Below are 13,923 nucleotides of genomic sequence, written 5' to 3' on the forward strand. Positions count from 1 at the left end.
GAAGAAAGATCGCGACGATTCGTTTCGTACACGAGAGCCGAACGACGCATCCGTCCGGAATTTTTGAATCGCGGAACAACGCGCGCTCGAAAGCGTCCAGACCGATCGGTGCTCCCGTCGAAGTAATCGTTCTAACCGCTCGCTTGCGCGTCGCCGTCGATTCGCGCGTCACGGAAGCACTGTCTGAATTGTTAGAAGAGTCGCGAAAAGCGAGTTTTATTTATTTATTTATTATTATTTTTTTTTTTTGTGTTTCTTTTTTATTGCTAGAACGCTGAATATCGTGAATACCTGCTGCTCGGCGACTACGCTCTGCGGCCCTCTACCTGATTGTAATAAACGGTTACGAAAGCGTCGTTGCTCGTTGCTCCTGTCTGCGAACACCTCGGCGAGGCGTCGGGTGATCGCGACGGACGAACGTTCGATCGTCCGTTACTCCCTAATCGATGCGTTTCTATATACTCGTCGGTGGAATCGTGTAGGTCTGTTTTCGCGGCTGGAGTCGTACACGCTTGGGTATTGGTCGACGGTTTCGATCGTTCTCTGATCGTCACCGCCATGACGTATCCACGGTTGAGGCGATGTCCGTCGGTGTTGCGCGAGAATGTCGGACAACAGTTGGGGTGTACTCGTGTGAGTACGATTCCGCTAGACGTACGCGAAGCAGTCTCAGTAACGTTGCTGGAACTCGTGGTGCCATCTGTTGAAGTCGATGTGGAAGATTACGATCGACCCGTTCGCCAGACCGGCCAGCAGAAACCTGAAATAGCGGCTTTCGTACTCATGGACGAGGAAACCGATCGTTCTTACTGACTAATGGTAATGCGTGTTGCGGAGGAAGGTGGCTCTATTCTGTTCACGGATTATAAAGTTAGATGGCGAATATTCTTTTTAGTACCCTTCAATTTTTACTCGAACTACTTTCTTGGAGATTCTCCGTATCTTGTTCACAATTGGATAAATCTACACGAGAGATTGTTCGCAGACTGCATCATCGAAGATGTTCAATTGTACTCACTTTTGGTCGTGAGAGAGTGCCAGAGAACGCACGCTGCTTTCGCAAGCTGGAAATGCATAGAGGAGGGCGAGATTGAAAGTTCTCCAAACTTCCACGATCCGTTTGTCTCCACCGGTCATTAAGTACTCGCCATCTCTGCTGAGAAGCAGGCACTGAAAGAAACGGAAATCGTAAACACCGATGTCACCGGGCCGAAAGATTTATCGCACTACTTGTTTAGGGATAAAAGGAATCAGGATTTAAATCCGAATGTTTAGTTTGCCAATCGACTGTGTTCTAACCGAGTTACCCAGGCTGCCATCAGATTCTTCCCTTCCAAATCTAATATTTAAAGTATCAAACTGCTATCAACACTTTCTGGCGGAGAAACTTTAAATAAAACACGAAAGATCGATCGAAACCGATATACGATACCTGAAGATTATCGTTATGAGACTCGTGACGAAGCCGTTTTCCGTTTATGGTGAACGCTGCTATATGGCCACGTTCGTAATTAACGACAATGACCCCTTCCCGCGACATCGCGATATTTTCAGGCGAAGAGAATCCACTTGGGGCCTCCAGTGACCTTAAAAGATCGCCGAAAGTCGTGTGCACGAGAACAGGTCCACCTGTGAACGAGAACCGTAATGTTGAACGTAGTTCGACAAAATAAAAAGAATTCTTACAAATTTTATTTGTTCGTCCTTTTTTTTCAAATTATGTTCATTTTTGTTCTCAAGATCAACTTGTACCTGCTTATCGATCTTAGTTAGCTTATCGATTGTATCGACTAACCAAAACAATAAATTAAATAACTAACGAACACTGTGTAATAATCGCAGAATAATCAGCATGCTCGTGTATAAATTGATTTATGAGTATCAGTTGCAAACAGTTCAATTGAATCAGATACGAGAGGTTCATTGATCAAATGGAATACCAAATCACAGAAATTGCTAGGACTATTGGAAAGATGGTCTAACGAATCGTATGCATTCTTCGATGCAATACCCTGTGCTAAACCCTGTATAAAGTGCACTGGTAACCCATCGATAAAGGAACGTTTACTATAAGGTTGGAATACGATTTAAAATGCTATACAATTTTGAAGAAAGTATGCAATTACTTACAGTAAGACCCGGAAACAACCAAGCCCAATTCTGCAGATATAACAACAGCCGTCACTGGCTGCTCATGTCCAGTAAGTGTCGCTCTAGGTGCTGGAGCTTCACCTTCTCCAACGATTGTCTGCGTTCTGGCGTTCCAGTGCCACAATAAAACAGTGCAATCGGCACTTCCGGATGCTATGTAACAGTCGGCAATAATGTTGCATTCACTGCGCGACAAACACGTCACGACCCCGTAGTGTCCAAACACTATCTGCACGATCCTGGCTGTAAAAAAAAACAAATTACTTTAGTTTCTACCTCATATTTCGTACAATATCTGCTTGCACGTCATTTACACGTTTCTTGGATTCAACTTGTAAATTAGTCAAGATTATCACTATCGTCGAACGTACTACTTCTTTGCATTCAATTTCAGCCCTTTATATTCCTGGAAGACTACAATATTTAAAATGTTACCATATTTAGGAATAGTTTCGTTACTTCGTAAATCTACCGTATCGACAACAAAATATTTTTATACTTTCGTAAATAAATTTAATTCGAATTGAAATATTTTAATCTTCTTTGCAATTTGTACGTTAAGGAAATATTTTTCTCGGTATGTATCAGTGATGCAGTTAACGGTTAACAGAGTCAACAAGGTTAATTACCAGTTTCGGTGGAGAACACCCGGAAACTGTTGTCCCAGAAGCCACAAGCGACCAGAAATCGGCTGTCCACCGTAGTGAGGAAACAATTGCTTCGAATCTTCAGCTTCTGACTGAAATTATCACCCAAGTGTCGGCGCAACGCGGGGTTTGAGCTGTTCGCTGCTTGCGCTGTAAGGTGAAGATTCAACCGTACACTTTATGTTCCAGAATTATGTACATATTTGTCCTTCGTCGTAATAAAACTTAATAAAAGAAATTTGATCGTCGAAAGAAAATCCTTCTTCAAACTTCTAATCGTTAAACCAAAAGTCCACCTAGATCCATTTCTTCCAGTTATCTACTACACACTGACTCTGTGCTCATACACCCATGTATCTATAGAGTTTGATCACATCTGTTGTCACTGTGTATCGTCCCTACGTTAAAACAGTACCAACCACCAAAGAATCTACTGAGAAAAACAACTATTACAATTTCTCTGCTTAGAACACACTTAAGAACATCGTTCGTTATTCAAATTTCCCAATCCATTCATATCCCATCGTCGATGTTCGTCGATACCTAATACTTTCCAAGAGTAAACATTAATCCGGATGGACGTTTGAACTCGAGTTTCTCGACTATCAAATTCCTGTTATTAAATCCTTGTTTCACTCACAGAGGACAGGGTCCATGGACAGCGGTTGGTTCGCGGCCTGTGCTTGTGGTGTGTCCGCGTAGCTGGGCGACTGCACGGATGCTGTAATTCGCCTCGCGTTAGTGGTATAATTAATTCGTGCAGCAACGCGTTCTACGCGTCCGCGGGGCTTACCAACGTAGTTGGTGTTCCATCTGTTGACAGCGAACTGCTGTCCAGTGGTGACCGTGACGACGGATGGCAGCGGCAGCTGGGGATACGTGTTGGCCGAGATGTGGCAGATCGGGGAATTCGACGGGAACTTAATGGTCATGCACACGTCGTCCGGGATGCTCGTGAACATCATCGGTGACTGCAACACGGGTGGCAACGTCTTGTCAAACTTCGCGGTACTCTTCACGTTTGGAACGTTTGAACAGAAAGAAAAGCGTGCATTGCACGTATTTGTAGGTATGTACGCATGACTTTGATCGATCTAATGAATGCATTGTGCGCATAGCTAAGTCGAGGGTCAAGGTAGAGAACGAAACATCTATGGGTGTCTGTTGGGACGTTCCGTTTCTTGCGATACGTGGGATTGTTCTCGGAATGTCGATGAAAACCAATCGGATCGAAACTAAGGTGTTTCGGTGCGGATGTTTTATGATCGGTGGGAATTTATTTAAGATCGTCTACCTTAGAAATTTCTAAATTACTTTTTTTTTATTTAAACTGGTAACTCACACGTGGAAAATTTAGACCCACCGAGTGAATTGAAGCACCAGATCGTGTAGGATTCAATGTTTACGAAGATTCGACTTTATTCGACCTTTTGGATGATCTCGAGTATATATTTATCTTTAAAGAACTTGCAAGTCCGAATGAAAATAGTAGACGATTTTTATTCAACAATTCCGGAAACGGTCGCACGGTGAGACTATAATGGGACATTACGAAGGAGTTAACTTTTCTATTCGTGTAGACTAAATGTACGCGAAGTATGCTTTAGAAATGATGGCATCGTTGAGAGATCTCTACCTTACGATGAAGCTTTCTTCAACGTTCCCCGATACTAAATACCTACAATACATTGCACGCTCTTCTCGTCAAAAAAGTTCTACGAGATGCTAAACATCGATATTACTCGTGAAAGCATGATGCGTTACGAAATGATTATTGTTTACCAAATGCATCGCCGAACTCTTCGGCGGATGGGGTTCCATGAGAAGCTGCGAGGGTGTTTGACCGAAGTTTCGTATTTGGTTCTCTATCGCTTCTCTCATTACCGAGTCGGTTATGGTGTCCAGGTCTACGCTGCCCTCGTACGTTAAATAGTAGAAAACGTTTGTTGCGCGAATAGCCTCCGGACCTTGGAAGAAAAAAAGAAATTTTAATTCATATCATTGACCCGATAATCCAGCGGTACACACTTGGAGTTCCCAAAGTACACGAAATACTAACAATCGCGATACGATTGTTAATTTCACAAACACTTTCTTCGGTGATACCAGCACACACAGGGTGTTCTCTTTTCCTGAATCATAATATACAATTATTTCTAAATTTCAATCGGTAAAACTTTTTACATTACTAAAATCTCAAGATCCTAGCTCTGTTTGGATTTACTTATTGCTCGTTACTCCAGAAATTAATCTTAAAAACCATCAATTTTGACACACCCTGTTTTTGCAACTTCGACAAAGTAATACACTTATTCGATGACATTGGAGAGACACTATTTTCGCGATTTATTCTACTCCTCTGTTTATTCAATTATTTCTAAAAAAAAAAGAAAAAACACTGCTTCGTCGTTTTCTTTGCCTGCTGTCGATTGCTCGTGGCCGGTATTTCTGGCCGGCTGTACTTTCGTGCAACCGGCTGTAAACGTGTTACATATTAGGGGTGGCGCGCATTGTCGCGGCCAGCACACGTGCCTAATTGGTTGAGACAAGACCGGGAGGAAGCTAACTAAAAACTAATTCCTTCCATACGCGCGACACCCTCTCTCTCTCTCTCCAGTTCCACGACGACAGCATCTTCGGGGAAGCACCGGATATAGAGGCGCCACCGACAATTACCATCGGTGGAAATTTAATTTGACTCGACTCAGCGTGTCTCAACAACCGGTCTCGTCCTCGGCTCGCGCTATTGTCGTCGTCTCAATTTATGCAGCATTGTGTTCTCGAAAGCTGGACCGAGCTGGTTTAGAGCGAAAATTGTTAACTTAACCTTTTTACCGTAATCAGGGTCTACAGGGACTCGACCGTGCGGTAAACGCCTATGGGCGTTCAATGTGTACGAAAATACGATGTGTTTTTGAAAAAGTCATAGCTCGTTCATTTGCAATATTTTTTGTTCGAACACCTTCGCTACTTATTTCTTATCCCTCGATGATATCATAAAACATTAATCGACGATATCAAAAAAACATTTTTACGAATGTTGTTCGGTACTTTGAGGGATGGAACAATTATTTATACCGTGTAATCTCTTTCTCAATTTTGAGCAATTTTTTCAAGAACATAAATTCGATACTTTTGTATTCCTATTTATCCCCTGATGTATTTATCATCACGGGGTACGAAGTTATTGTTTTCGAACGAGTCTCACCTTTCTGCTTGTAACCGAATATCAAGTCGATCCATTGGTGTAATTGACAAGACACGAACTCCGACTCGAGAGCCTGTGGAATCCCAAAAGAAGAAAAATACAGTTCACTCGAAACGTACGGACACGCTTGAAATCGTTTAAAATTCGTATTCCATGACGTACCATTCGATTAATTCTAATAAATTCCTCCGGAGACGATGCCCACGGCGGTAGCTCAACGTCACCAACCACGCCACCGTCTTCCTGCCTACCCAAGCGATACCGATTGCTATTTACCAGCATTTCCGGTAAGAAGAAGAACTCGGGAATCAGCTCCTGTTCGCAGAGTGAGTAATTTATTACGACGTTGTTCTCGAACGCATCGGGACACGGTGCACCTCGAAGAATTATTCCCAGACAATAACAATAGACGCGCGCATCCGTTGTTCATGGAGGTGTAACTAATAAGTGCGAGCATTGGAAACTGGAGAGGAAACGAACCTTCACGTCGGAAGTGTCCCGTTGGCAACTCTTCCAGGACAGAGCGATCGATGAGAACAGTCGATTCGGATGATCGAACTTGCCACCTTGGAGCGCCAGGAACATCGTCGTCATCGGTTCCTGAAACGTTAAATTAATTATTAATACGCGCTACGATGAACTCGATCGACGTTTCGGTTTGCTCGTTTAATCATCGGTGGCTAGATCTCGGATTAATTTTATTCTCTTCGCCTTTAAAACTCAAGACCACGGATAACATGGCTACTCGCTGAAACCTGTTCCCACAGGTTTATTAAGCGAACGACCGTGTCGCATAAAAGTCAATTTCGATACGCAAAGTAAGTCTAAGGGAAAGGTTGCAGGACAAGTCTTACCAACGAGTCCATCCGGAACTTAGAACGCGTCTTTCGAGGATATCTCTTTCGATGAAGAGTTTTTTCAATTTCTTAAAAAGAAAATACTCGATCAACGTCGTCGTTAAGAATCTTTCGTTGTACGGTTGCTACATCAGGAATTTTATATTTTTCATTCACCGAGCGAGGATCGATTCCCATTCAACAAAGTAGCTCGACTACATTACCTTTAGATATTCCGAACTCATCTTCCAAGAATTTATTTTAATAGTTTACTCCGTTTGAAAACGTCTCTAATATTGTATCCGAACGGATATTTCGATCTTCGATTTAAATTAAGTTAGAGTTCTTGGAAAATATTTTTAGTCGGTGACGATCCTAATATTTTAATCCAAATTAAATTATGAATTAAACATTTCCAAGTTCCTCCGTTCAATATCGCGATAACATTTTTATTTTGGCGACGATTCCAAAATTTTACTCCAAATAAAATTATGAATCTTAAATTTCCTAGTTCCTCCGTTCAATATCACGATAATATTTTTATTCGGGCGATGATTCCAAAATTTTACTCCAAATAAAATTATGAATTTTAAATTTCCTAGTTCCTCCGTTCAATATCACGATAACATTTTTATTTTGGCGACGATTCCAAAATTTTACTCCAAATAAAATTATGAATCTTAAATTTCCTAGTTCCTCCGTTCAATATCACGATAATATTTTTATTCGGGCGACGATTCCAAAATTTTACTCCAAATAAAATAATGAATCTTAAATTTCCAAGTTTCTCCATTTGATACTATTCCAAGCCACCGTGTGTAAACCGTGCATTGGTTTCGAAACAAGTACTCGATACATCGTCCAGCTCGCGAAGTGCAGCTACCGTTGCACCGCGTTCTCGTATTTTAGCCAAAGTTCGATGCACCCTTAGCGAGGCGACTCGTTCGAATAGAGGCTACTTACGCTCGGAAGCCTCGAACTTTATACTCGCAGGGAGTGCACGAAACAAAAGATCATCGACCAACCGCACACTTCCTCGTGGAGCCCACAGAGACCCTCGTACACTTCCTCATGAATAACAATCTTTGACCCATCGTATAAAGACCCTTCAGACGCTACTCTGTTATATGGTTTCGCGCTTAAAGTCTTATCCGTCCTCCGTCAGCCGTTCGCTCTTCTGACAGCCTGATGAATGTTAACAGAAGACCTCCCGCGATCGACGTCCATTTCGCGCGTAGGCGTACGCGAACAGTCGTGGCGTGATTTACGGTCGCGGACGAGATTTTCGACAAGTTGTACACAATACGATCGCCAACAATGAACCGACGACTAGTTTCAAGGCGTGTGTACCGTTCTCCGGTCCTCGTGTACATTTTTTCGCCGTTCTTTTGTTTACCCCCGCGTCTAATACCGCGAGTCAGTACCGTCCGTGGTATTTATAAAATAGACCGAAAGAGACAACGAGCAGCGCAGTTATAAAGCGATAAATTGTTTATGACGCAGTATATCCTCCAGCGAAACAGCGGGGTGTCGTCCCAACCAAAGGGGTAATAAAATGCTTATTGACGATTTGCATGTAAATGCGTCGGATAATGCTCGCCCATTGGGACCAAGCTTGGTCGAGCATTTACATGAAATTGAATCGCTGTCGGGTGAATTCGCGCGGAATCATCATCGAGACCGAGCGGAGAACGATACGATCGGCGTGGAACGCGATAAAGAGAGTCGTGAAAGCGAGGGTACGATTCGTGGATGATTTTTTTTTTTTTTTTTTTTTTTTCTTTTGAAGGTGGGGAGTTTTCTTTTTTTTTCTTTTTCGCCAACCGATCGTTTCGTCCCGGGCAATAACGCGAAAATTAATATAGTCGTTAACGTAATAGAAACGCGGCGACGGGTCGGTCCGCGATGTATTTTTGCATCCTGGAAGGCTGCTGGAACCGCGGCGCTCCCGGGGAACCCCCGAGAGAAAATGCAGGAGAAAACAAATGCACATATTTAACGGGAAGGCGGGCTTCGTTGACTCGGGGGCGTTCCGACGCCCCCAAATTAGTGCGCAGACACTACCGAATGCGTCGCTCGAATTTATGGCTCGAACTGGACAGGTTTCTTAAATAGACGGTCGAGAGGAACCGACGATTGTTGGGGTGTTCCCTGGTCGTTTCGAGGATGTTTGTAACGGTCCTCGAACGACGTGGACGAAATTAAGTCTTGTTTACAAAATATTGAATTAGAGGAGGTTCGATACAACGTGGCTACCGTTAGGCACGTGTCGATACGTTTTTCTAGCCGAGCGACGAGTACGACCAGGTCGACGATTTTGAGGGGGGATTGCTTTGTAAAAATAAACGAGGAACATCGATTAGTTGTAGAATCGTGAATTATGCGATTTTGCGTTGCGCTAACAAGGTATTGTGCGTTTATATAGAGTAGTGAATTGCACCGATGTTTCTTTTCTTTTAACGTGAATCGAGATATCGTATCGAGGTCAACGCGATAGGTGGAAAATGATTAAATTTAACGAATACTCACCACGCGTATCATCCAATTCAAAACGAAAGCAGCCGTAGAGTAGTGCGTGCCATAATGGAAGGGCGGTATAGTGTCGTGTTCCCAACTTTGCAAGCGTTCCTCGAAGTAAGCTCTTCTGCTTGGATTCAACGCTCCGATCGGCTGTCGAGACACACGAACGTATTCGAGTAACCGATTTGAGGCGCAAGATGAAGCATAGAGATTACCGATTGAGTGGTATTTTTTTACCTTCGACAAGTCACGATAGTTGCTGGGTAGACTGAGATCCAACTCCTTTGTCTCGTAGTTGGTCAACACCCAAGGAAACACGGGGTACTGGTTCAAGTCGTTGTACGTTCGACCTGAAACACAACAGGTTACGTTCAATCTCGTGTCGTAGGAACTTCCTTTGCATCGTTGTAACTCGATTACGTTTAACATATCCATTCGTTTCTGATTTAATGTTCTCGCTTCTTTTTCTGTCACTTCAAAGGGAAGGAAAACGAACATCGTAGCGAACCCATTGAGCCTGAATAGTTAATGTCTGAGGGTTAAACAAGCGTTTGGTCAGTTCCAAACTAGGAAGCAGTGACACCTAATTTTTCCACGGGTCAAACAACCGTCCGGTCAGTTCCAAAATAGTAAATAGTAATAGCTATTTTTCCAAAGGTTGAATCGTCTCATCGTTTTCAAAATAATAAACACCAACGCCCATATTTTCCAAGAGTTAAATGGGCCAGACACTTTGAAATCTACCACCAGTCATCGCCCAAACGGGAATGCGAAGAATTCTCCCTAATGAGAGTAGCCAACTAATAGGAGATCTTCTAGCTCGGTTCTTTCTTCGAGTGAAGTGTAGTCGGTCGCGTGGACCGGCCCTCCCCCGAGACGAGATTCCTCGTCTACGGGGCCAAAAATAAACGAGCCATCAGTGTCTTCCTTTTAATGCGTATAATCACGGGCCTAATTTTTTGTCGAGCCCCAACCGCGGTCACTTTTCCTCCCGTGGCACCCTCGGCTCGACACGGTCTGTGACGGACGATGAAAAGCGGGTGGTAACGCGGCCGGCCGCCTTCTAATTCTATTTTTACGAAATGCGCGCCGCGGTTCGGCTCGTGTGGGGGCGGAGGAGGCGCTTCTCCGTTTAGTAAGCGCATAACTCAGACCGTGACGGCTAATCGTTCCTGAAATTGTCACTTCTGGAGGTCTCACTCTTCCACCCCCCCGTGTCCCTCCCAACCGAAATCCCATTCCGAGATGCATTAGTGACGGCAGCGCGGCTGCAAGCCTGACTTCGTCTAATCTCCTCCCCTGTCGCTAATTAAAACCCGTCAGCAAGTTTGTCAGCGGTAGCTCCTCTCGTCGGATCGTTTACGTGCGCGTTTAATTCGTACTACTTCGTTCTACTCGGTTTCCTGATTCGTCGGCAGACGTCGGCTGTCTTCTTTATCGGATCCTCGAGAGAGAGGACATTTGAGAAAAGTTCTATAAATGGTACTTCGTTCCTTTTCGATCGATGTCGATACAAACGTTCCTTAAACATCGATATAAATTTCTCAGATACAAAAATTACGTATAAAAATTTAATTTTCATTACAGTTTCCTCCATCCACGAAACCTACATTTCGAAACTTTGTATCGTTCCGTAACAATTACACTTTCATCGAAAGGAAAATATAACCATCCAAGACCGCGACCCTGAATAAACACCGGTGAAACGATAACCTACGAATAAATTTCAGCTTCTTCGATACGATACGCTGAAATTTCTCGTACGAAGGACCACACGGTGCCACAACCCCGGCGTCAAGTCCATTACGAACGAGAACAGGACTCTCCACATGGGTGGAGATCGGTTCCTTCCATCATCTCCGAGCGCAATTCGTCCCGAGCAACAAGGATAACCGCGAAGCCGCAAAAGCCAAGGGGTTGGGTCGTCTCCAAGAAATTCACCGGATACTCGATTCGGCCGTGGACGAGAATAAAAAAGAAGAGAAATAGAAAAAAAGAAAGAGAGAAGAAAGAAGAGGGAAGGGGAGTAAGGACTCGGCGGCGAACTCGCGGCGAGGCGGTCGGCGCACAAGTCCCCGTCGTAGCTACAATGCGTCGTAAATCGTGACGCTGCACGACCGACGGTCGGACGTAAATAATAGTAAGGCCGCGTTATGCATCAAAGTGATTATTAATGGTAGCGTCGCGGTGAGTGAGCGCCCTCGGAACGCTTCCCGACAGCGGAATGCCCGCGACACACGCGTTTCCCTCTCGTCGTTCCCTCTACGCTTCACCTCCCCTCCTCCTCCTCCTCGCGGCCTCCCTTCTGGTCCGCGGGTCACCCTTGCCTTTTTATCTCGCTTCTCCTCTCCTCTCCCTCTTCTCTCTCTCTCTCTCTCTCTCCCCTCTTTCGTACTCCCCTGTTCCACCGGGAACAACGTTATAATAAGTGCTGGCCGCGACGAGAGGCTCGTTTTTAACTCGCCACTCGCCAAGATTTAGAGAGACGTTCCCGCCGCGGAGAAAAATCGGCAGGAAGTCCGGCGAAATGGCGTACCACGAGTTCGGGACCGACGACGACGACAACGACGACAACGACGACGGCCGTTACTTCGCGACGCGGTGCGTCCTCGACTTCGTCACGCCTACGGGCGTCTCGTGTCGTTCGTTATTGAGATGGAACGTCGGTGAAATTCTCGGGAGGATCGCGACGCGTGCACCCGCTCGGTGCACCGGGACTTGGGTGCATCCTTGATTGCGCAACGTGGGACGGATTTGTCGATACGTGCTCGGAATCGAAAGGGACGATTCGTGTTAGTAATTTGAATACGAGTACGATAGAAATTTATGAATTACGCGTGGAAAAGATACGCGAGGGTAGTTATTGTATATTTCGTTGTTGGAAAATTTTACGAATTACGGATTTACGAGGGGTGCAAGGGTAATTTGTTTTGTCGAAACGTAAAATTTTACGTATTGCGTATCCAAGTGAAAATTTACGTGTTGCTTGTGTAAAAGAAGTACAATAAGAGTGAATCTCTGGTAACACTTCCTAGACGATGGAACCGAGAGTTGAAATGTCCAATATTATATGTGCAATTATAATTTTCTCGTAATTTGTACTTCAATAATGCCCAGTATTAACCGTAAGAATAATATTTTCAGTGAAACGTATTGTATTAACTGTAATAAATTTCTATACACTGGCTCGTACTGTTGGAAGTGAAAGAGATTCGTCGCGAGAGGTATTGCAGGGAGAAAGAAAAATCCGAATTGCGAGTCGTACTTGGTCAGACGTTTTAGTCAGCCATCGCAAGGCCTGCGATTATGGCAGAAATCGCTCGACACTGTCCACATTCCCCTTACTCGTTGTACGACATTCTCCTCGACCAAGGACCATTTTTTTTTTCTTTCGTTTACCGTAACGTTACAATTATACGAAAGCTTACTCGACAACGGACGGTGATTCATTGCAACTTGCGTCAACATCGATACAATTAAATCGGCCCGGCTAAAAACGTACAAGCATTGTACATAGGCGCGACGCGAACGGGAAGTATAATTCACGAGAAACCTGAAACCTCGCGCGGGTATCCGTTGCAAAATTTAAATGGTACGGTGATAAGCACCTATTGTTCGATCGCGAACGTAACGAGTACGAAAACGGTAATACGAAGAGGTACCGTAACTAGAGATATACGATCGGTTTCTCTCGGAAAGTCATTCCAGAAATTCCATTGGAGTTTCCATCCGGAGAGATAGACGTGCATTGTACATAAATCCTCGTCGAGTTTATTTATTTTCATTCGATGGAACAATCACGGTAGAAATATGGTACTCTTTTAAAAAAAAATTGAGTCGACCTTTGAATAATCTCCGATGAAAGAAAATAAATATACGATCTCAATCTCGTCGCACGTACCCGGCCGATCTATCTATCCAAACTTCTCGATTTTAAATCGAATCAAATATTTTCCTTCGAATCACAACCGATCGATCTATACATCTATCTAAATTTCTCGATTTTAAATCGAATAGAATATTTCCACTCGAATCGCATCGAGGTGGCCTGAAAAAAATTCAGATCGAAGTATTCGCGCGTTAAATAAACCGTGCTCGTTGATGCCTCGTTTCTCGTTCACTTTCGCTCGATGGCTGAGAAAAACCGATCCACCAATTTACCAGGAGATTCGCGTCGGTCCCATTATAATTAAATTTCGATCCGCGCAAGGCCCCGTTCGCCGGTCGAACCGAGAGGCCCGAAAGCCGATGGGGGCCGATGGGGGCCGGTGGGGTCCGGTGGCGGTGGTGTATCAGCGGTAGGTGCACCGAGCGGCGCACACCCACGCGAACCGGCTCGCGTCACGACACGCAGCCTATCATATTTACATCGGGCCGGCTGTCATTAATTTTTAATAAACCGATGCGACCGAACAAATAAACGAGCGGACCGGATCGCATGCGGGAGCCTGGCAGCGGGACCGGTTCGTTTTCGCAACGCGTTCCCCCGCCGGGCCTTGCCCAATTGCGCCGCGCGGCCCACGCCGGCCCAGACCCGCCCCACCCTGCCCGCGTAGGGCCC

The 13,923-nt window shown here is 44.6% G+C and overlaps 1 protein-coding gene across 11 annotated transcripts in view; it reads right to left on the reverse strand.

Moving 5' to 3' along the window:
• Window positions 1-621: 621 nt before the first annotated feature.
• Window positions 622-13,923, reverse strand: part of Rg (A kinase anchor protein rugose) — a 543,414-nt gene continuing 530,112 nt past the window's right edge. For 7 of the 11 annotated variants that reach the window (XM_076323637.1, XM_076323635.1, XM_076323636.1 and 4 more), the window contains 13 exons: window positions 9,600-9,712; window positions 9,372-9,512; window positions 6,487-6,606; window positions 6,169-6,321; window positions 6,007-6,079; window positions 4,581-4,765; window positions 3,592-3,811; window positions 3,439-3,519; window positions 2,781-2,948; window positions 2,131-2,394; window positions 1,433-1,629; window positions 1,019-1,170; window positions 622-760 (listed from right to left, as the gene is read on the reverse strand). In XM_076323637.1, coding sequence (XP_076179752.1) covers window positions 670-760; window positions 1,019-1,170; window positions 1,433-1,629; window positions 2,131-2,394; window positions 2,781-2,948; window positions 3,439-3,519; window positions 3,592-3,811; window positions 4,581-4,765; window positions 6,007-6,079; window positions 6,169-6,321; window positions 6,487-6,606; window positions 9,372-9,512; window positions 9,600-9,712 — 1,958 coding nt within the window. In that variant the 3' untranslated portion in view covers window positions 622-669. The remainder of the gene's footprint in view (window positions 761-1,018; window positions 1,171-1,432; window positions 1,630-2,130; window positions 2,395-2,780; window positions 2,949-3,438; window positions 3,520-3,591; window positions 3,812-4,580; window positions 4,766-6,006; window positions 6,080-6,168; window positions 6,322-6,486; window positions 6,607-9,371; window positions 9,513-9,599; window positions 9,713-13,923) is intronic. The other 4 variants (XM_076323642.1, XM_076323643.1, XM_076323641.1 and 1 more) reach the window with 1 other exon arrangement.

The sequence above is a fragment of the Ptiloglossa arizonensis genome, chromosome 11 (assembly GCF_051014685.1).
Source record: "Ptiloglossa arizonensis isolate GNS036 chromosome 11, iyPtiAriz1_principal, whole genome shotgun sequence".
Classification (NCBI taxonomy): Eukaryota; Metazoa; Arthropoda; class Insecta; order Hymenoptera; family Colletidae; genus Ptiloglossa; species Ptiloglossa arizonensis.